Source organism: Pseudophryne corroboree, assembly GCF_028390025.1.
Source record: "Pseudophryne corroboree isolate aPseCor3 chromosome 3 unlocalized genomic scaffold, aPseCor3.hap2 SUPER_3_unloc_59, whole genome shotgun sequence".
NCBI lineage: Eukaryota > Metazoa > Chordata > Amphibia > Anura > Myobatrachidae > Pseudophryne > Pseudophryne corroboree.
In genome coordinates this window covers 187,032-210,927 of record NW_026967551.1, presented here as the reverse complement: position 1 = coordinate 210,927, position 23,896 = coordinate 187,032, and the positions used below count along the sequence as shown (strand labels likewise).

Below are 23,896 nucleotides of genomic sequence, written 5' to 3'. Positions count from 1 at the left end.
GTACACTAGGGGTCTCCTGTGTCTGTGTGTAACGTGTACGGCAGGTATTGGGGGTAGGTATACGAGATGTACACTAGGGGTCTCCTGTGTCTGTGTGTAAGGTGTACAGCAGGTATTGGGGGTAGGTATATGAGATGTACACTAGGGGTCTCCGGTGTGTAACGTGTACGGCAGGTATTGGGGGGTAGGTATATGAGATGTACACTAGGGGTCTCCTGTGTGTAACGTGTACGGCAGGTATTGGGGGTAGGTATATGAGATGTATACTAGGGGTCTCCTGTGTGTATCGTGTACGGCAGGTATTGGGCGGTAGGTATATGAGATGTACACAAGGGGTCTCCTGTGTCTGTGTGTAACGTGTACAGGCAGGGATTGGGGGGAGGTATATGAGATGTACACTAGGGGTCTCCTGTGTCTGTGTGTAACGTGTATGTCAGGTATTGGAGGTAGGTATATGAGATGTACACTAGGGGTCTCTTGTGTGTAACGTGTACGGCAGGTATTGGGGCAGGTATATGAGATGTACACTAGGGGTCTCCTGTGTGTAACGTCTACGGCAGGGATTGGAGGTAGGGTATGAGATGTACACTAGGGGTCTCCTGTGTGTAACATGTACGGCAGGTATTGGGGGTAGGTATATGAGATGTACACTAGGGGTCTCCTGTGTGTAACATGTACGGCAGGTATTGGGGGTTGGTATATGAGATGTACACTAGGGGTCTCCTGTGTGGAACATGTACGGCAGGTATTGAGTGGTAGGTATGAGATGTACACTAGGAGTCTTCTGTGTGTAACGTGTACGGCAGGTATTTGGGGTAGGTATATGAGATGTACACTAGGGGTCTCCTGTGTCTGTGTGTAACTTGTACGGCAGGTATTGGGGGTAGGTATATGAGATGTACACTAGGGGTCTCCTGTGTGTAACGTGTACGGCAGGTATTGGGGGGTAGGTATATGAGATGTACACTAGGAGTCTCCTGTTTCTGTGTGTAACGTGTACGGCAGGTACTGGGGGTAGGTATATGAGATGTACACTAGGGGTCTCCTGTGTGTGGCAGGTATTTGGGGTAGGTATATGAGATGTACACTAGGGGTCTCCTGTGTGTAACGTGTACTGCAGGTATTGGGGGTAGGTATATGAGATGTACACTAGGGGTCTCCTGTGTGTAACGTGTACGGCAGGTATTGGGGGTAGGTATATGAGATGTACACTAGGGGTCTCCTGAGTGTAACTTCAGGGCCGGTACGAGGGCCCTCGTCGCCCCGGGCAGGAAATGGGGGTGCGGCTTAATACAGGGGGCGTGGTCAGTCACGCCCCCTGTACAGTAGAAGCACCGCTTAAATGCTGAGCGGTGCGCGATGACGTCATCGCGCACCGCTCAGCAAAGGTCCTCTCCGCGAAGGGAAACTAGACGCTACTCGTCGAGTTCCCTTCACAGGGGACCACAGCCGCAGGAGCCGGGGGACACAGCGGGCAGTGGAGGGCACAGCAGTGGCGGATCTTGCCATGGTGCGGCGCCCTCCGGAGGGCGTCAGCGCCCTCCGGAAGGCGGCGCCCCGGGCAAAAGTCCTGCTTGCCCGTGGCAAGATCCGCTACTGTGTAACGTGTACGGCAGGTATTGGGGTAGGTATATGAGATGTACACTAGGGGTCTCCTGTGTGTAACGTGTACGGCAGGTATTGGGGTAGGTATATGAGATGTACACTAGGGGTCTCCTGTGTGTAACGTGTACGGCAGGTATTGGGGGTAGGTATATGAGATGTACACTAGGGGTCTCCTGTGTGGAACATGTACGGCAGGTATTGGGGGTAGGTATATGAGATGTACACTAGGGGTCTCCTGTGTGTAACGTGTACGGCAGGTATTGGGGGTAGGTATATGAGATGTACACTAGGGGTCTCCTGTGTGTAACGTGTACGGCAGGTATTGAGGGTAGGTATATGAGATGTACACTAGGGGTCTCCTGTGTGTATGGTAGGTATTGGGGTAGGTATACGAGATGTACACTAGGGGTCTCCTGTGTGTAACGTGTATGGCAGGTATTGGGGGTAGGTATAAGATGCACACCAGGTGTCTCCTGTATGTAACGTGTACGGCAGGTATTGGGGGTAGGTATATGAGATGTACACCAGGTGTCTCCTGTATGTAACGTGTACGGCAGGTATTGGGGGGTAGGTATATGAGATGTACACTAGGGGTCTCCTGTGTGTATCGTGTACGGCAGGTATTGGGGGTAGGTATATGAGATGTACACTAGGGGTCTCCTGTGTGTAACGTGTACGGCAGGTATTGGGGGTAGGTATATGAGATGTACACTAGGGGTCTCCTATATGTAACGTGTACGGCAGGTATCGGTGGGTAGGTATATGAGATGTACACTAGGGGTCTCCTGTGTGTGGCAGGTATTGGGGGTAGGTATATGAGATGTACACTAGGGGTCTCCTGTGTGTGGCAGGTATTGGGGGTAGGTTTATGAGATGTACACTAGGGGTCTCCTGTGTGTGGTAGGTATTGGGGGTAGGTATATGAGATGTACACTAGGGGTCTCCTGTGTGTGGCAGGTATTGGGGGTAGGGATATGAGATGTACACTAGGGGTCTCCTGTGTGAAACGTGTACGGCAGGTATTGGGGGTAGGTATATGAGATGTACACAAGGGGTCTCCTGTGTCTGTGTGTAACTTGTACGGCAGGTATTGGGGGTAGGTATAGGAGATGTACACTAGGGGTCTCCTGTGTGTAATGTGTACGGCAGGTATTGGGGGTAGGTATAGGAGATGTACACTAGGGGTCTCCTGTGTGTAACGTGTACGGCAGGTATTGGGGGTAGGTATAGGAGATGTACACTAGGGGTCTCCTGTGTGTAATGTGTACGGCAGGTATTGGGGGTAGGTATAGGAGATGTACACTAGGGGTCTCCTGTGTGTAACGTGTACGGCAGGTATTTGGGGTAGGTATATGAGATGTACACTAGGGGTCTCCTGTGTGTAACGTGTACGGCAGGTATTTGGGGTAGGTATATGAGATGTACACTAGGGGTCTCCTGTGTGGAACATGTATGGCAGGTATTGGGGGTAGGTATATGAGATGTACACTAGGGGTCTCCTGTGTGGAACATGTACGGCAGGTATTGGGGGTAGGTATATGAGATGTACACTAGGGGTCTCCTGTGTGTGGCAGGTATTGGGGGTAGGTATATGAGATGTACACTAGGGGTCTCCTGTGTGTGGCAGGTATTGGGGGTAGGTATATGAGATGTACACTAGGGGTCTCCTGTGTCTGTGTGTAACTTGTACGGCAGGTATTGGGGGTAGGTATATGAGATGTACACTAGGGGTCTCTTGTGTGTAACGTGTACGGAAGGTATTGGGGGTAGGTATATGAGATGTACATTAGGGGTCTCCTGTGTGTAACGTGTACGGCAGGTATTGGGGGTAGGTATGAGATGTACACTAGGGGTCTCCTGTGTGTGGCAGGTATTTGGGGTAGGTATATGAGATGTACACTAGGGGTCTCCTGTGTCTGTGTGTAACTTGTACGGCAGGTATTGGGGGTAGGTATATGAGATGTACACTAGGGGTCTCCTGTGTGTAATGTGTACGGCAGGTATTGGGGGTAGGTATATGAGATGTACATTAGGGGTCTCCTGTGTGTAACGTGTACGGCAGGTATTGGGGGTAGGTATGAGATGTACACTAGGGGTCTCCTGTGTGTGGCAGGTATTGGGGGTAGGTATGAGATGTACACTAGGGGTCTCCTGTGTGTAACGTGTATGGCAGGTATTGGTAGGTATACGAGATGTACACTAGGGGTTTCCTGTGTGTAATGTGTACTGCAGGTATTGGGGGTAGGTATAGGAGATGTACACTAGGGGTCTCCTGTGTGTAACGTGTACGGCAGGTATTGGGGGTAGGTATATGAGATGTACACTAGGGGTCTCCTGTGTGTAACGTGTACGGCAGGTATTGGGGGTAGGCATATGAGATGTACACTAGGGGTCTCCTGTGTGTAACGTGTACGGCAGGTATTGGGGGGTAGGTATATGAGATGTACACTAGGGGTCTCCTGTGTGTAACGTGTAAGACAGGTATTGGGGGTAGGTATATGAGATGTACACTAGGGGTCTCCTGTGTCTGTGTGTAACGTGTACGGCAGGTATTGGGGGTAGGTATATGAGATGTACACTAGGGGTCTCCTGTGTGTAACGTGTACGGCAGGTATTGGGGGTAGGCATATGAGATGTACACTAGGGGTCTCCTGTGTGTAACGTGTACGGCAGGTATTGAGGGTAGGTATATGAGATGTACACTAGGGGTCTCCTGTGTGTAACGTGTACGGCAGGTATTAGGGGTAGGTATATGAGATGTACACTAGGGGTCTCCTGTGTCTGTGTGTAACGTGTACGGCAGGTATTGGGGGTAGGTATATGAGATGTACACTAGGGGTCTCCTGTGTGTAACGTGTACGGCAGGTATTGGGGGTAGGTATATGAGATGTACACTAGGGGTCTCCTGTGTGTAACGTGTACGGCAGGTATTGGGGGTAGGTATATGAGATGTACACTAGGGGTCTCTTGAGTGTAACTTCAGGGCCGGTACGAGGGCCCTCGTCGCCCCGGGCAGGAAATGGGGGTGTGGCTTAATACAGGGGGCGTGGTCAGTCACGCCCCCTGTACAGTAGAAGCACCGCTTAAATGCTGAGCGGTGCGCGATGACTTCATCGCGCACCGCTCAGCAAAGGTCCTCTCCGCGAAGGGAAACTAGACGCTACTCGTCGAGTTCCCTTCACAGGGGACCACAGCCGCAGGAGCCGGGGGACACAGCGGGCAGTGGAGGGCACAGCAGTGGCGGATCTTGCCATGGTGCGGCGCCCTCCCGAGGGCGTCAGCGCCCTCCGGGCAAAAGTCCTGCTTGCCCGTGGCAAGATCCGCTACTGTGTAACGTGTACGGCAGGTATTGGGGTAGGTATATGAGATGTACACTAGGGGTCTCCTGTGTGTAACGTGTGCGGTAGGTATTGGGGTTAGGTATATGAGATGTACACTAGGGGTCTCCTGTGTCTGTGTGTAACGTGTACGGCAGGTATTGGGGTAGGTATACGAGATGTACACTAGGGGTCTCCTGTGTCTGTGTGTAAGGTGTACAGCAGGTATTGGGGGTAGGTATATGAGATGTACACTAAGGGTCTCCTGTGTGTAACGTGTATGGTAGGTATTGGGGTAGGTATACGAGATGTACACTAGGGGTCTCCTGTGTGGAACATGTACGGCAGGTATTGGGGGTAGGTATATGAGATGTACACCAGGTGTCTCCTGTATGTAACGTGTACGGCAGGTATTGGGGGTAGGTATGAGATGTACACTAGGTCTCCTGTGTGTGGCAGGTATTTGGGGTAGGTATATGAGATGTACACTAGGGGTCTCCTGTGTGTAACGTGTACGGCAGGTATTGAGGGTAGGTATATGAGATGTACACTAGGGGTCTCCTGTGTGTATGGTAGGTATTGGGGTAGGTATACGAGATGTACACTAGGGGTCTCCTGTGTGTAACGTGTATGGCAGGTATTGGGGGAAGGTATATGAGATGTACACTAGGGGTTTCCTGTGTGTAACGTGTACGGCAGGTATTGGGGGAAGGTATATGAGATGTACACTAGGGGTCTCCTGTGTGTAACGTGTACGGCAGGTATTGGGGGTAGGTATATGAGATGTACACTAGGGGTCTCCTGTGTGGAACGTGTACGGCAGGTATTGGGGGTAGGTATATGAGATGTACACTAGGGGTCTCCTGTGTGGAACATGTACGGCAGGTATTGGGGGTAGGTATATGAGATGCACACCAGGTGTCTCCTGTATGTAACGTGTACGGCAGGTATTGGGGGAAGGTATATGAGATGTACACTAGGGGTCTCCTGTGTGTAACGTGTACGGCAGGTATTGGGGGAAGGTATATGAGATGTACACTAGGGGTCTCCTGTGTGTAACGTGTACGGCAGGTATTGGGGGTAGGTATATGAGATGTACACTAGGGGTCTCCTGTGTGGAACATGTACGGCAGGTATTGGGGGTAGGTATATGAGATGCACACCAGGTGTCTCCTGTATGTAACGTGTACGGCAGGTATTGGGGGTAGGTATATGAGATGTACACCAGGTGTCTCCTGTGTGTAACGTGTACGGCAGGTATTGGGGGTAGGTATGAGATGTACACTAGGGGTCTCCTGTGTGTGGTAGGTATTGGGGGTAGGTATATGAGATGTACACTAGGGGTCTCCTGTGTGTGGCAGGTATTGGGGGTAGGTATATGAGATGTACACTAGGGGTCTCCTGTGTGTAACGTGTATGGCAGGTATTGGGGGTTGGTATATGAGATGTACACTAGGGGTCTCCTGTGTGTAACGTGTACGGCAGGTATTGGGGGTAGGTATGTGAGATGTACACAAGGGGTCTCCTGTGTCTGTGTGTAACTTGTACGGCAGGTATTGGGGGTAGGTATAGGAGATGTACACTAGGGGTCTCCTGTGTGTAACGTGTACGGCAGGTACTGGGGGTAGGTATATGAGATGTACACTAGGGGTCTCCTGTGTGTAATGTGTACGGCAAGTATTGGGGGTAGGTATAGGAGATGTACACTAGGGGTCTCCTGTGTGTAACGTGTACGGCAGGTATTTGGGGTAGGTATATGAGATGTACACCAGGTGTCTCCTGTATGTAACGTGTACGGCAGGTATTGGGGGGTAGGTATATGAGATGTACACTAGGGGTCTCCTGTGTGTAACGTGTACGGCAGGTATTGGGGGAAGGTATATGAGATGTACACTAGGGGTCTCCTGTGTGTAACGTGTACGGCAGGTATTGGGGGAAGGTATATGAGATGTACACTAGGGGTTTCCTGTGTGTAACGTGTACGGCAGGTATTGGGGGTAGGTATATGAGATGTACACTAGGGGTCTCCTGTGTGGAACATGTATGGCAGGTATTGGGGGTAGGTATATGAGATGTACACTAGGAGTCTCCTGTGTGGAACATGTACGGCAGGTATTGGGGGTAGGTATATGAGATGTACACTAGGGGTCTCCTGTGTGTGGCAGGTATTGGGGGTAGGTATATGAGATGTACACTAGGGGTCTCCTGTGTGTAACGTGTACGGCAGGTATTGGGGGTAGGTATATGAGATGTACACCAGGTGTCTCCTGTATGTAACGTGTACGGCAGGTATTGGGGGGTAGGTATATGAGATGTACACTAGGGGTCTCCTGTGTGTAACGTGTACGGCAGGTATTGGGGGTAGGTATATGAGATGTACACTAGGGGTCTCCTGTGTGTAACGTGTACGGCAGGTATTGGGGGTAGGTATGAGATGTACACTAGGGGTCTCCTGTGTGTGGCAGGTATTTGGGGTAGGTATATGAGATGTACACTAGGGGTCTCCTGTGTCTGTGTGTAACTTGTACGGCAGGTATTGGGGGTAGGTATATGAGATGTACACTAGGGGTTTCCTGTGTGTAACGTGTACGGCAGGTATTGGGGGTAGGTATATGAGATGTACACTAGGGGTCTCCTGTGTGTGGTAGGTATATGAGATGTACACTAGGGGTCTCCTGTGTGTAACGTGTGTGGCAGGTATTGGGGGTAGGTATATGAGATGTACACTAGGTCTCCTGTGTGTAACGTGTACGGCAGGTATTGGGGGTAGGTATGAGATGTACACTAGGGGTCTCCTGTGTGTGGCAGGTATTGGGGGTAGGTATATGAGATGTACACTAGGGGTCTCCTGTGTGTAACGTGTACGGCAGGTATTGGGGGTAGGTATATGAGATGTACACTAGGGGTCTCCTGTGTGTAACGTGTACTGCAGGTATTGGGGGTAGGTATATGAGATGTACACTAGGGGTCTCCTGTGTGTAACGTGTACGGCAGGTATTGGGGGTAGGTATATGAGATGTACACTAGGGGTCTCCTGTGTGTAACGTGTACGGCAGGTATTGGGGGTAGGTATATGAGATGTACACTAGGGGTCTCCTGTGTGTAACGTGTAAGGCAGGTAGTACACTAGGGGTCTCCTGTGTGTAACATGTACGGCAGGTATTGGGGGTAGGTATATGAGATGTACACTAGGGGTCTCCTGTGTGTAACGTGTACGGCAGGTATTGGGGGTAGGTATATGAGATGTACACTAGGGGTCTCCTGTGTCTGTGTGTATCTCGTATAAAGAAAATAATTTAAATGAACATAGAGCCTCTGCAAGAACCACTTTCTTTCTTAAAAAAATAAAACAAGGGCTGAGGAGCTGCATCCCGAATCTGCAGCTCCTCGGCCCTTGTTCCCTACACACGACAGCTCGCACACCATCCCGTGCAGGTACCGCGTCTGCAGCTCCTCAGCCCTTGTTCCCTACACACGATGGCTCGCACACCTTCTTCCCGTGCAGGTACAGCATCTGCAGCTCCTCAGCCCTTGTTCCCTACACACAACGGCTCGCACACCTTCCCGTGCAGGTACAGCATCTACAGCTTCTCAGCCCTTGTTCCCTACACACGACGGCTCGCACACCTTCCCGTGCAGGTACTGCATCTGCAGCTTCTCAGCCCTTGTTCCCTACACACGACGGCTCGCACACCTCCCGTGCAGGTACCGCTTCTCCAGCTACTCAGCCCTTGTTCCCTACACACGACGGCTCACACACCTCCCGTGCATGTACAGCATCTGCAGCTCCTCAGCCCTTGTTCCCTACACACGACGGCTCGCACACCTCCCGTGCAGGTACAGCATCTGCAGCTCCTCAGCCCTTGTTCCCTACACACGACAGCTCGCACACCTTCCCGTGCAGGTACAGCATCTGCAGCTCCTCAGCCCTTGTTCCCTACACACGACGTCTCGCACACCTCCCGTACAGGTACAGCATCTGCAGCTCCTCAGCCCTTGTTCCCTACACACGAAGGCTCGCACACCTTCCCCTGCAGGTACCGCATCTGCAGCTCCTCAGCCCTTGTTCCCTACACACGATGGCTCGCACACCTCCCGTGCAGGTACCGCTTCTCCAGCTACTCAGCCCTTGTTCCCTACACACGACGGCTCACACACCTCCCGTGCATGTACAGCATCTGCAGCTCCTCAGCCCTTGTTCCCTACACACGACGGCTCACACACCTTCCCGTGCAGGTACCGCATCTGCAACTCCTCAGCCCTTGTTCCCTACACACGACGGCTCGCACACCTTCCCGTGCAGGTACCGCATCTGCAACTCCTCAGCCCTTGTTCCCTACACACGACGGCTCGCACACCTTCCCGTGCAGGTACCGCATCTGCAACTCCTCAGCCCTTGTTCCCTACACACGACGGCTCGCACACCTTCCAGTGCAGGTACCGCATCTGCAGCTCCTAAGCCATTGTTCCCTACACATGACGGCTCGCACACCTCCCGTGCAGGTACAGCATCTGCAGCTCCTCAGCCCTTGTTCCCTACACACGACGGCTCGCACACCTCCCAGTGCAGGTACTGCATCTGCAGCTCATCAGCCCTTGTTCCTTACACACGACGGCTCGCACTCTGTGCTACTGATGGGATATGAAGTGTGTATGATCACTGTGTATGAGCAGAGGGATAGCAGCACTGGCAGCAGCTGCTGGATTTACCTCACTGTACCATATTATTATTCCCGCCATCTCCGCCATTTTCCTGGAGCCAATCCCATTTCAATTATTTAGCTCCCACTAGAGTCGGAGTATGTGCCGCGCATGCGTATTGCTGCCGCGCTGTGTTCATGGCAACGGTGGAGCATCACGCCGCGTTACCTAGCAACCGAATCACGGCCTGGATCACCGGCACCGACATGTCCCGAGAAGCCGCCGCGGCCGCCGAGTATTACCGCTCCAAGCACGTACCGGAGAGGCTGGAACAGGCCCTGACCAGCGCCTTCTACCGGGGTCCTGAGGATGTGTACGGACATCTGGTAATACCCCTGTAATGTCCTGTAATACCCCTGTAATGTCCTGTAATACCATATAATGTCCTGTAATACCCCTATAATGTCCTGTAATGTCCTGTAATACCATATAATGTCCTGTAATACCCCTGTAATGTCCTGTAATACCCCTATAATGTCCTGTAATACCCCTATAATGTCCTGTAATGTCCTGTAATACCATATAATGTCCTGTAATACCCCTGTAATGTCCTGTAATACCCCTATAATGTCCTGTAATACCATATAATGTCCTGTAATACCCCTATAATGTCCTGTAATACCCCTATAATGTCCTGTAATACCCCTATAATGTCCTGTAATAACATATGTCCTGTAATACCCCTGTAATGTCCTGTAATACCATATGTCCTGTAATACCCCTATAATACCATATAATGTCCTGTAATACCCCTGTAATGTCCTGTAATACCACCATATAATGTCCTGTAATACCCCTATAATGTCCTGTAATACCCTCCCTATAATGTCCTGTCCTGTAATACCCTCCCTATAATGTCCTGTCCTGTAATACCCCTACAATGTCCTGTAATACCCCTATAATGTCCTGTAATACCACCATATAATGTCCTGTAATACCCTCCCTATAATGTCCTGTCCTGTAATACCCCCCCTATAATGTCCTGTCCTGTAATACCCTCCCTATAATGTCCTGTCCTGTAATACCCTCCCTATAATGTCCTGTCCTGTAATACCCCCCCTATAATGTCCTGTCCTGTAATAACCCCCCTATAATGTCCTGTCCAGTAATAACCCCCCTATAATGTCCTGTCCTGTAATCCCCTCCCTATAATGTCCTGTCCTGTAATCCCCTCCCTATAATGTCCTGTCCTGTAATACCCATATAATCGCACTCTTCACACCGTCGCAAGGGGCTACGCCCCCTTATCTCCTTCCCGTCTTTTGGGTGGGCAATATTTGTATTATATGGAGTATTACCTTCAAGCATAATGTTGTTACTCGTTAAATATTTTACGATGGTCAAGGGGGCGTAGGTCCTTGCGACTGCGTGAAGAGCGGACGCAGGGTACGATGAATGACCTAATAATGCGTTTATACCTAAATTATGTACACATAACATATTATTAAAGACAATTTTTGGTAAATGTATTTCTCTAACGTCCTAGTGGATGCTGGGGACTCCGAAAGGACCATGGGGAATAGCGGCTCCGCAGGAGACTGGGCACAAAGTAAAAGCTTTAGGACTAGCTGGTGTGCACTGGCTCCTCCCCCTATGACCCTCCTCCAAGCCTCAGTTAGATTTTGTGCCCGAACGAGAAGGGTGCAATCTAGGGGCTCTCCTGAGCTGCTTAGAGTAAAAGTTTAAATAGGTTTTTTATTTTCAGTGAGACCTGCTGGCAACAGGCTCACTGCATCGAGGGACTTAGGGGAGAAGAAGCGAACTCGCCTGACTGCAGAGTGGATTGGGCTTCTTAGGCTACTGGACATTAGCTCCAGAGGGACGATCACAGGCCCAGCCATGGATGGGTCCCGAAGCCGCGCCGCCGGCCCTCTTACAGATGCTGAAGCAAGAAGAGGTCCATAAATCAGCGGCAGAAGACTTTCCTGTCTTCATAAGGTAGCGCACAGCACTGCAGCTGTGCGCCATTGCTCTCAGCACACTTCACACTCCGTTCACTGAGGGTGCAGGACGCTGGGGGGGGGGGCGTCCTGGGAAGCAATGAATTTACCTTAGTTGGCGAAAAATACATCACATATAGCTCCTGGGCTATATGGATGTATTTAACCCCTGCCAGTTTTCCAGTAAAAAGCGGGAGAAGAGCCCGCCGTAAAGGGGGCGGGGCCTATCTCAGCACACAGCGCCATTTTTCCCACACAGCTCCGCTGGTAGGAAGGCTCCCAGAATCTCCCCTGCATCCTGCAACTACAGAAACAGGGTAAAAAAGAGAGGGGGGCACTTATTTGGCAAAATAACAGATATAAGCAGCTATAAGGGATAGACACTTATTGTAAGGTTGTCCCTATACATATATAGCGCTCTGGTGTGTGCTGGCAAACTCTCCCTCTGTCTCCCCAAAGGGCTAAGTGGGTCCTGTCCTCTATCAGAGCATTCCCTGTGTGTGTGCTGGGTGTCGGTACGTGTGTGTCGACATGTATGAGGAGGAAAATGATGTGGAGGCGGAGCAGAGTGTCTGTAACAGTGATGTCACCCCCTAGGGGGTCGACACCTGAGTGGATGTACTGTTGAAAATTACATGACAGTGTCAGCTCTATATATAAAAAAACAGTGGTTGACATGAGACAGCCGGCTACTCAGCTTGTGCCTGTCCAGACGTCTCATAGGCCGTCAGGCAGATGGCAGATACAGACGCCGACACGGATACTGACTCCTGTGTCGACGGTGAAGAGACATCCGTGATTTCCAGTAGGGCCACACGTTACATGATTGAGACAATGGAAAATGTTTTATACATTTCTGATAATACGAGTACCACCAAAAAAGGGGTATTATGTTCGGTGAGGGAAAAACTACCTGTAGTTTTCCTGAATCTGAGAAATAAAATGTGTGATGATGCGTGGGTTTCCCCCCGATAACAATTAATAATTTCTTAAAGTATTGGCTGCATACCCTTTCCCGCCAGAGGTTAGGATGCATTGGGAAACACCCCCTAGGGGGGATAAGGCGCTCACACGCTTGTAAGAACAAGGGCTCTACCCTCTCATGAGATGGCCGCCCTTAAGGATCCTGCTGATAGAAAGCAGGAGGGTATCCAAAAAAAGGTATTTACACACATACTGGTGTTATACTGCGACCAGCTATCGCCTCAGCCTGGAGGTGCAGTGCTGGGTTGGCATGGTCGGATTCCCTGACTGGAAATATTGATATCCTAGATAAGGATAGTATATTATTGCCTATAGAGCATTTAAAAGATGCATCTCTATATATGCATGATGCACAGCGGAATAATTGCCGACTGGCATCAAGTATAAGTGCGTTGTCCAATTCTACCAGTAAAATGGTCAGGTGATGCGGATTCCAAACGTCATTTGGAAGTATTGCCTTTGAAAGGGGACATTTGGGGTCGGTCTTTTAGACCTGGTGGCCACGGCAACAGCTGGGAAATCCACGTTTGTACCCCAGGTCGCCTCTCAAAATAAGACTCCGTATTATCAGGCGCAGTCCTTTGTTGGCAAGCGGACAAAAGGTTCCTTTTTTCTGCTCGTGACAGAGGGAGAGGAAAAAGGCTGCAGAGATCAGCCAGTTCCCAGGAACAGAAACCCTTTCCAGCCTCTGCCAAGCCCTCAGTATGACGCTAGGGCTTTACAAGCTCAGGCACGGTGGGGGCCCGTTCTCAATGAATTTCAGTGCGCAGTGGGCTCACTCGCAAGTAGACTCCTGGATCCTTCAGGTAATATCTCAGGGGTACATATTGGATTTCGAGACGTCTCCCCCTCGCCGTTTCCAAAAGTCGACTTTACCGACGTCTCCCTCTGACAGGGAGGCAGTTTTGGAAGCCATTCACAAGCTGTATTCCCAGCAGGTGATAATCAAGGTACCCCTCCTGCAACAGGGAACGGGGTATTATTCCACACTATTGTGGTACCGAAGCCAGACGGCTCGGTGAGACCGATTCTAAAATCTTTGAACACTTACATACAGAGGTTCAAATTCAAGATTGAGTCACTCAGAGCAGTGATTGCGAACCTGGAAGAAGGGGACTACATGATGTCTCGGGACATCAAGGATGCTTACCTTCATGTCAAAATTTACCCTTCTCACCAAGGGTACCTCAGGTTTATGGTACAGAACTGTCACTATCGGTTCAGACGCTGCCGTAGGGATGGTCCACGGCACCCCGGGTCTTTACCAAGGTAATGGCCGAAATGATGATGTTCCTTCGAAGGAAGGGAATTTTAGTTATCCCTTACTTGGACGATTCCCTGATAAGGGTAAGATCCAGGGAACAGTTGGAGGTCGGTGTAGCACTATCTCAGATAGTGTTGCGGCAGCACGATTGGATTCTCAATATTCCAAAATCGCAGCTGGTTCCGTCGACGTGTCTTCTGTTCCTAGGGCTGATCCTGGACACAGTCCAGAAAAAGGTGTTTCTCCCGGAGGAGAAAGCCAGGGAGTTATCCGAGCTAGTCAGGAACCTCCTCAAACCGAGCCAAGTCTCAGTGCATCAATGCACAAGGGTTCAGGGTAAAATGGGGGCTTCCTACGAAGCAATCCCATTTGGCAGATTCCACGCAAGAACTTTCCAGTGGGACCTGCTGGACAAATGGTCCGGGTCGCATCTTCAGATGCATCAGCGGATAACCCTGTCACCAAGGACAAGGGTGTCCCTCCTGTGGTGGTTGCAGAGTGCTCATCTTCTAGAGGGCCGCAGATTCGGCATTCAGGACTGGGTCCTGGTAACCACAGATGCCAGCCTGCGAGGCTGGGGAGCAGTCACACAGGGAAGGAATATCCAGGACTTATGGTCAAGCCTGGAGACATCACTTCACATAAATATCCTGAAGCTAAGGGACATTTACAATGCTCTAAGCTTAGCAAGACCTTTGCTTCAAGGACAGCCGGTGTTGATCCAGTCGGACAACATCACGGCAGTCACCCACGTAAACAGACAGGGTGGCACAAGAAGCAGAAGGGCAATGACAGAAGCTGCAAGGATTCTTCGCTGGGCGGAAAATCATGGGATAGCACTGTCAGCAGTATTCATTCCGGGAGTGGACAACTGGGAAGCAGACTTCCTCAGCACGACCTCCACCTGGGGAGAGTGGGGACATCACCCAGAAGTCTTCCACAGGATTATAAACCGTTGGGAAAAACTCGACAGGTATTGCGCCAGGTCCAGGGACCCTCAGGCAATAGCTGTAGACGCTCTGGTAACACCGTGGGTGTACCAGTCAGGGTATGTGTTTCCTCCTCTGCCTCTCATACCCAAGGTACTGAGATTGATAAGATGGTGAGGAGTAAGCACTATATTCGTGGCTCCGGATTGGCCAAGAAGGACTTGGTAACCGGAACTTCAAGAGATGCTCACGGAGGATCCGTGGCCTCTACCTCTAAGAAGGGACCTGCTCCAGCAAGGACCCTGTCTGTTCCAAGACTTACCGCGGCTGCGTTTGACGGCATGGCGGTTGAACGCCGGATCCTGAAGGAAAAAGGGCATTCCAGGTGAAGTCATCCCTATCCTGATCAAAGCCAGGAAGGATGTAACCGCAAAAACATTATCACCGCAATTGGCGAAAATATGTTGCGTGGTGCGAGGCCAGTAAGGCCCGACGGTGGAAATTCGACTGGGTCGATTCCTACATTTCCTGCAAACAGGAGTGTCTATGGGCCTGAAATTGGGGTCCATTAAGGTTCAAATTTCGGCCCTGTCAATTTTCTTCCAAAAAGAACTAGCTTCAGTCCCTGAAGTTCAGACGTTTGTAAAAGGGGTACTGCATATACAGCCTCCTTTTGTGCCTCCAGTGGCACTTGGGATCTCAATGTAGTTTTTTTTTGGGATTCCAAAAGTCACATTGGTTTGAACCACTTAAATCTGTGGAGTTAAAATATCTCACATGGAAAGTGGTCATGCTGTTGGCCCTGGCCTGGGCCAGGCGCGTGTCAGAATTGGCGGCTTTATCCTGTAAAAGCCCTTATCTGATTTTCCATTCGGACAGGGCGGAATTGAGGACTCGTCCTCAATTTCTCCCTAAGGTGTTTTCAGCATTTCACTTAAACCAACCTATTGTGGTGCCTGCGGCTACTAGGGACTTGGAGGACTCCAAGTTGCTGGACGTAGTCAGGGCCCTGGAAATATGTTTCCAGGACGGCTGGAGTCAGAAAATCTGACTCGCTGTTTATCCTGTATGCACCCAACAAGCTTGGTGCTCCTGCTTCTAAGCAGACGATTGCTCGTTGGATTTGCAGTACAATTCAGCTTGCACATTCTGTGGCAGGCCTGCCACAGCCAAAATCTGTAAAAGCCCATTCCACACGGAAAGTGGGCTCATCTTGGGCGGCTGCCCGAGGGGTCTCGGCTTTACAACTTTGCCGAGCAGCTACTTGGTCAGGAGCAAATACGTTTGTAAAATTCTACAAAATTGATACCCTGGCTGAGGAGGACCTGGAGTTCTCTCATTTGGTGCTGCAGAGTCATCCGCACTCTCCCGCCCGTTTGGGAGCTTTGGTATAATCCCCATGGTCCTTTCGGAGTCCCCAGCATCCACTAGGACGTTAGAGAAAATAAGAATTTACTTACCGATAATTCTATTTCTCGTAGTCCGTAGTGGATGCTGGGCGCCCATCCCAAGTGCGGATTGTCTGCAATACTGGTACATAGTTATTGGTACAAAAATCGGGTTATTGCTGTAGTGAGCCATCTTTTCAGAGGCTCCTCTGTTATCATACTGTTAACTGGGTTCAGATCACAGGTTGTACGGTGTGATTGGTGTGGCTGGTATGAGTCTTACCCGGGATTCAAAATCCTTCCTTATTGTGTACGCTCGTCCGGGCACAGTATCCTAACTGAGGCTTGGAGGAGGGTCATAGGGGGAGGAGCCAGTGCACACCAGCTAGTCCTAAAGCTTTTACTTTGTGCCCAGTCTCCTGCGGAGCCGCTATTCCCCATGGTCCTTTCGGAGTCCCCAGCATCCACTACGGACTATGAGAAATAGAATTATCGGTAAGTAAATTATTATTTTTTTACATGTGCCTCACGGTGCCAGATATGCCCCGCAGTGCCAGTTATACGTGTGCCCCGCAGTGCCAGATGTGCATGTGCCAGAGATGCCCCGCAGTGCCAGTTATACGTGTGCCCTGCAGTGCCAGTTATAGGTGTGCCTCGCAGTGCCAGATATGCATGTGCCAGAGATGCCCCGCAGTGCCAGTTATAGGTGTGCCCCGCAGTGCCAGATATGCATGTGCCAGAGATGCCCCGCAGTGCCAGTTATAGGTGTGCCTCGCAGTGCCAGATATGCATGTGCCAGAGATACATATGCCCCACCCACCTCCCACCTCCCTCCCACTGCTGCTGTGTCAGGGTCGGGGGAAGGAGAGGAGAGTGCAGCGCAGTCCCATCCCTCAGTGCTGCTCAGTCAGACTCTGGTGGTCTCTGGCGGCGGCGTGTATGTTTTGAAATGAGGCATCTGTTCGTTAACCAATTAGGAGCCGCGGCTGCCGGTCCGTGAGCTATGTTTGCTTAACGAACTGGTGCTCAGTTGAGAAGATACACGCCGTGGCCGGAGACCAAAGTCTGATTGAGCAGCACTGAGGGACGGGACCGCGCTGCGCTCTCCTCTCCTTCCCCCGACCCTGACTCAGCAGCGGGCTGGGACAGGGAGGAGGAGCACATCGGGGGCTTTTACAGTAATAGCCGCTAACAGTGGCTGTGTGTGTGTGTGTGTGTGTGTGTGTGTGTGTGTGTGTGTGTGTGTGGCGGCCCGCGAGTACGGCGTACTGGTGGCTAGATTATTAATGGTACGCCATACCCGAGCGTACCGCCACCCTTGCAGGCCTGGTCTCTCCTATCCAAATCTGTGACTCTGCCTCAGAGCTCCTAGCCACGCCCAGCGTTAGCAAATGAGTCATAGAGTCACAGATCTGGACAAATATATAGGAGATGTGGAATCTGGAAGGGGGTGTAATAACAGAATCTGATAGAAGTGGTATGTAGTAGAGTGGAATCTGGAAGGGGGTGTAATATATAATCTGGTAAAGTTGTATGTAGTAACGTGGAATCTGGAAGGGGGTGTAATAACAGAATCTGATAGAAGTGGTATGTAGTAACGTGGAATCTGGAAGGGGGTGTAATAACAGAATCTGATAGAAGTGGTATGTAGTAACGGGGAATCTGGAAGGGGGTGTAATAACAGAATCTGATAGAAGTGGTATGTAGTAACGGGGAATCTGGAAGGGGGTGTAATAACAGAATCTGATAGAAGTGGTATGTAGTAACGTGGAATCTGGAAGGGGGTGCAATAACAGAATCTGATAGAAGTGGTATGTAGTAACGTGGAATCTGGAAGGGGGTGTAATAACAGAATCTGATAGAAGTGGTATGTAGTAACGGGGAATCTGGAAGGGGGTGTAATAACAGAATCTTATAGAATTGGTATGTAAAAGAAACAAAGAATTCCCGCACCAGCTTAATTTGATAATGAATAATATTTGTAGGAGTATAGTCTCTCAATAACTGTATACAATACAGATATGCAATTATAGACTGGTGCTACCCACTGATCCTTAAATATATACAGAAAAGGTGAAGAAAAAGGGATCAGTTTCTCTGGGTGCACTCACTCCCAGGACCAACAAGAATTCCTAATATTGGATCTGTGTCTTTATACTTTTTTTATATATATATATATGTATTAACATTTAATTCTTAGTACCTACCAATACCCATATGGAATGTGTCAACTTTATTAGTATCCCATATGAAGTATTATGACCCCTAATTGGGCCGTAAAAGTGAAATATAAAATTCATAAAAGATAGTGTAGACGTGAATGAGAGAAATGGACAAAACAAAGAAAGAAAGAGGATTTGTTCTGTCCTAGTGCCAAATAATAAAGAAAATTAAAAACTAAGCCGTGTGCCGCCTATTATTGATTAGTATTTTGTATACGGATCGTATTCCACTGCTATATTCCTCGGAAGAATATAATTGGGATATATATGTATATTCTTTATAATAGGTATAACAATCCCTAATCAGTATTATAATTCTTCATAAACCTGCCACAACCTTATTCTGATTATTTAGTAGGGACAAAAATTCCCAACATGGGCATTACTCCTGTGTTTCTCTCCTGCCAAAGATAACCGTTGCTTCTAGTTGATACACTTGATATCATTTAATACACAGCAAAATGTTGTAACCGATACAATTAAACAAAATGTCTTGCTGTGTTGTAACTCTACCACCATATCCTTAGAGGTCTGCAGTACCTCCTTCCAGATGGAATGCAATTATGGAAATTACTTATCATAGGCAATAAAGCACAGTGGAAGTTTTTCCTATATATGGTTCCTCATATGTATATATGCACGCATGTAACGTTATTTATTGTAACAAATAACCTTTTAAGTTAATAGCAAAATTGCACATTAGTCATACCTAGACCATTCAAAAAGGGATTAAATCACATTCCCTTGTTAGATTTATTAGGTGTTTATGTGTTATACGTCCCTAAAGAGAAATGATGTATCCGTGCTCGGCTGATATTAAATTATATCTGTGATGAGCTCATACCTATGTTACATTTCACATCCCTCATATCTATGTGGAATATAGGGCAGTTCAAGAGCTGTTACACAGATGCAATGATAGCATAGGACAATTAAATGCTCCTCTGTGTTGATAGTACTTGCATTCAGTGTCCTATAATATTAATACACAGCAGGTAGGATTCCAATCTCTATTGCCAGACGCCACAGACATGTATCAGATAGCTGATGCTGTCTGTATTTGTTCTATTTTTATATATTATAGGGATTAGGTGAAAACCGGACCGGACCAAACTCCGGAATGCCGGACCGGATCAGCTCCCTGCAGCGACCTCTGCCGCTGGGGAGCTGTGAAAGCGCGTCCCCGTCCGGGGGGCGGGTCCGCGGACGGGCTGTCAGTGGGGAGGGAGAAATCCCTGCCGGCTGCTGCACTGCTAGGAGGCTGTCAGCCCTGCACAGTGGCGCTGTCTGTGCGCTGCTGTCACACAGGGGAACCGCTGTGCAGGGCTGACAGCCTCCCACCTACCCCGCTGGTACTACACTCGGGCAGAGGGATGGAGGGGGGAGAACGGACATAGCTGCTGGTGCTGCAGCTCATCTATTTCACACACTGGCTGCATAGGGAGGTTTTTTCTTTTCTTTTTTAGAGCAGTATAAATATATAAATAAATAATAATAAATGACCACTTGCCCATTGTTTTTGTTGGGAGGGTAGGGGGTGTAACCACGCCGCCTTTATAAAAAAATATAATTAAAACTAATATTTATGAGCAGCGCCACATGCAGTGGTGCCAAGAGGCGGGTAATCAGGTATTAATTACCCTGTCCCAGGCTGCTGGAGGGGCCCGACAGGGGATTCTAAAACTAATATTTATGAGCAGCGCCACATGCAGTGGTGCCAAGAGGCGGGTAATCAGGTATTAATTACCCTGTCCCAGGCTGCTGGAGGGGCCCGACAGGGGAGTCCACATCCCCTTTCCCAAATATACTTACGCTTGGCGGTACTGGGCAGCGTCCTGTAGTGCACATGCGTCATGTTCCCAGATGTCACTGGGCAGATGGCGCCGTCGGCCGAAGAGGAGGGACCTGCTTCCGATTAAGCAACCTGGCCCCTTTGCATAAATTGCACACAATTAATACTTTAATTAATCATATCTTTCAGAGGTGTAGATACGCACCCAATTTAGGCCACACCGCATTACATTACTGGGGCCCAGCATGGCTTTCCACGCCCCTGTGGGGTGGGGCGCCGTTATATCCATTCCGGTTGGTAGAATTGGGTGCAGAACACCCAGACAAACTTATATGCTATTGGTGCCGAAATAGGACATCCTTAGATATCGGTCCCGGAATGGGGGGCAGACCATCTTAGATACCTGTTCCGGGTTCCGGAACAGGATGCATACCACCTTAAATAGCTGTTTCATGTGCCGGAATTGTGTGCAGGACACCCAGACAACCTTAGATAGCCTTTCAGGGAGCCAGAATAGGGCGCAGACCACCTTAGATACCTGTTCCGGGTGCCGGAACAGGGCTCAAACCATCTTAGACAACCGGTCCGGATGCCGGAACAGGAGGCAGACCACCTTAGATAGCCGTTTCAGGTACCGGAATGGTGTGCGAGACACCCAGACAAACTTATATAGCTGTTCAGGGTGCCTTGAAAGGCCGCAGACCACCTTAGATACCTGTTCCGGGTGCCAAAACAGGGCTCAAACCATCTTAGACAACCGGTCCGGGTGCCGGAACAGGATGCAGACCATCTTAGATAGTGGTTTCATGTGCCGGAATGGTGTACAGAACACCCAGACAACCTTAGATAGCTGTTCAGGGTGCCGGAATAGGGCGCAGAACACCTTAGATACCTGTTCCGGGTGCCGAAACAGGGCTCAAACCATCTTAGACAACCGGTCCGGGTGCCGGAACAGTATGCAGACCATCTTAGATAGCGGTTTCAGGTGCCGGAATGGTGTACAGAACACCCAGACAACCTTAGACAGCTGTTCAGGGTGCCTTGAAAGGCCGCAGACCACCTTAGATACCTGTTCCGGGTGCCGGAACAGGGCTCAAACCATTTTAGACAACCGGTCCGGGTGCCGGAACAGGATGCAGACCATCTTATATAGCGGTTTCAGGTGCCGGAATGGTGTGCAGGACACCCAGACAACCTTAGATAGCTGTTCCGGGTGCCGGAAAAGGGCGCAGACCACCTTAGATACCTGTTCTGGGTGCCGGAACAGGGCTCAAACCATCTTAGACAACCGGTCCGGGTGCCGGAACAGTAGGCGGACCATTTTAGATAGCGGTTTCATGTGCCGGAATGGTGTGCAGGACACCCAGACAACCTTAGATACCTGTTCCGGGTGCCGGAAAAGGGCGCAGACCACCTTATATACCTGTTTCGGGTGCCGGAACAGGGCTCAAACCATCTTAGACAACCGGTCCGGGTGCCGGAACGGGATGCAGACCATCTTAGATAGCGGTTTCATGTGCCGGAATGGTGTACAGAACACCCAGACAACCTTAGATAGCTGTTCCGGTTGCCGGAATAGGGCGCAGACCACCTTAGATACCTGTTCCGGGTGCCGGAATAGGGCTCATAGATGGAATAGGATGCAAACCACCTTAGATACCCATTTCTGGTTCCTGGAACGGGGCGCAGTCCACCTTAGATAGCAGTTCTGGTTGCCGGAATGGGCTGCAGACCACCTTACATAGTCGTTCTGGGTGCTGGAAGGAGGTGCATAACACCAGGACTACCTTACACAGCCAGAACGGGTGCTGGAACGGGCTGCAGACCACCTTTGATAGCCACTCCGGGTGCCTGAACAGGCAGCAGACCACCATAGATTGTCGTCCCGGAAGGGGGTGAAGAACACAGTCAGAAGGGGTGTTGGAATGGTCAGGAGATTACTGTAGATAGCCAATCCAGGTGCTGGAATGGGCCGCATACTACCATAGATAGGCATTCCTGGTGACAGAGCAGGCACAGACCACCATAGACAGCCATTCCGGGTGCCGGAATGGGGTGCAGACCACATTATATAGCCGTGTCGGTTACCGGAACGGGGTGCAGAACACCTAGACCACATTACGCAAAAAATCTGGGTGCCGGAACCAAGAGCAGATCACTCTAGATAGCCATTCCGGGTGCCGAAACAGGGTGCAGTCCACCTTAGATAGCCGTACCGGGTACCACAACAGGGTGCAGAACACCCAGACCACATTACGCAACCATTCCATGTGCCGTAATGGGCAGCAGATCAACGTAGATAGCCATTCCGTGTGCCGGAATTTGACGCAGGCCCCCTTAGATGGTCATTCCGGGTGCAGGAAAGAGGTGTTGAAAACCCAGACCACATTACACAGCCATTGTGGTTGACGGACCAGGCAGCAGATCACCGTAGATAGCATTCCGGGTGCCGGAATGGGGCACAGTCCACCTTAGATAGCCGTTCCGAGTGCCAAAATGGGGCGCAGTCCACCTTAGATAGCCGTACCGGGTACCAGAATGGGGTGCAGAACACCCAGACCACATTAAACAGCCATTCCCGGTGCGGGATCAGGCAGCAGATCACCGTCGATAGCCATTCCGGGTGCCGGACCAGGCAGCAGATCACCGTAGATAGCCATTCCGGGTGCCAGAACGGGGCGCAGTCCACCTTAGATAGCTGTTCCGGAAAAGGGCTCAAACTATCATAGACAACCGTTCCGGGTGCCGGAACGGGGTGTAGAATATCCAGACCACATTACACAGCCATTCCGGGTGCCAGAACAGGAAGCAGATCACTGTAGATAGCCATTCCGTGTGTCAGAATAGGGCGCAGGCCACCTTAGATAGCCGTTCCAGGTGCCGGAATGGTCCACAGGCCACCTTACATAGCCGTTCCGGATGCTGGAAGGAGTTGCAAAACACAGAGACCACATTACACAGCCATTCAGGGTGCCGGTTCAGGCAGCAGATCACCATAGCTAGCCATTCCAGGTACCGGAATAGGGCGCAGGCCACCTTAGATAGCTGTGCCGGGTGCCAGAATAGGATGTAGATCCCCTTAGATACCCATTCTGGGTTCCGAAACGGGCAGCAGACCACCTTAGATACCCATTCTGGGTACCATGCTGGTGTGCAAAACACAGAGACATCTTTAGATAGCCGTGCTGGGTTTCAGAATTGAATGCAGACCACCTTAGATAATCATTCTGTGTGTCGGAATGGGGTGCAGAAACACCCATACATCCTTAGATAGTCAGCACCCCCACAGCCGCGTTCCCGCTGCCGCCAGGCAACCAGGCATTGGCATGCTGCAGTGACTGCATCATTCTGTACAACCTACGCTCTGCCCCTCCCCGAATCCAAATGTCCGCAGTAGGAGAAGAACACAGCGTGGGTGACAGGCCCATAGCCAGGTGTAAGCAGCTGCTCTGGAGGCTGAAGTAAGTATAACACACACACACACACACACACACACACACAAACCAGGGCTGTCTTAACAGCAGTGTAGGCCTCTGAGCACAGCAGTGCACTGGGGCCCCTATCCATCCTGCAGCAGTAGGGGTGGGGGATTGCTATCAGCGGGTGCTTTGATGTCCAATGGGCGGTAGGGGGTGTTCTATGGGCCCGATTCAGGTTGGATCGCAATATGCGATCAAACAGCAAAAATTACTAAAAAGATTTGGGCGCATGCGCAGGGCACGTCCTGTGCATGCGCTCGAATTTTCTGTGGGTG

General features: G+C 50.3%; 1 protein-coding gene across 1 annotated transcript in view; it reads left to right on the top strand.

Moving 5' to 3' along the window:
- The first annotated feature begins 9,745 nt into the window (after positions 1-9,745).
- ENO4 (enolase 4) overlaps positions 9,746-23,896 on the top strand; it is a 199,505-nt gene continuing 185,354 nt past the window's right edge. The window contains exon 1 of the mRNA XM_063950052.1: positions 9,746-9,949. Coding sequence (XP_063806122.1) covers positions 9,761-9,949 — 189 coding nt within the window. The 5' untranslated portion in view covers positions 9,746-9,760. The remainder of the gene's footprint in view (positions 9,950-23,896) is intronic.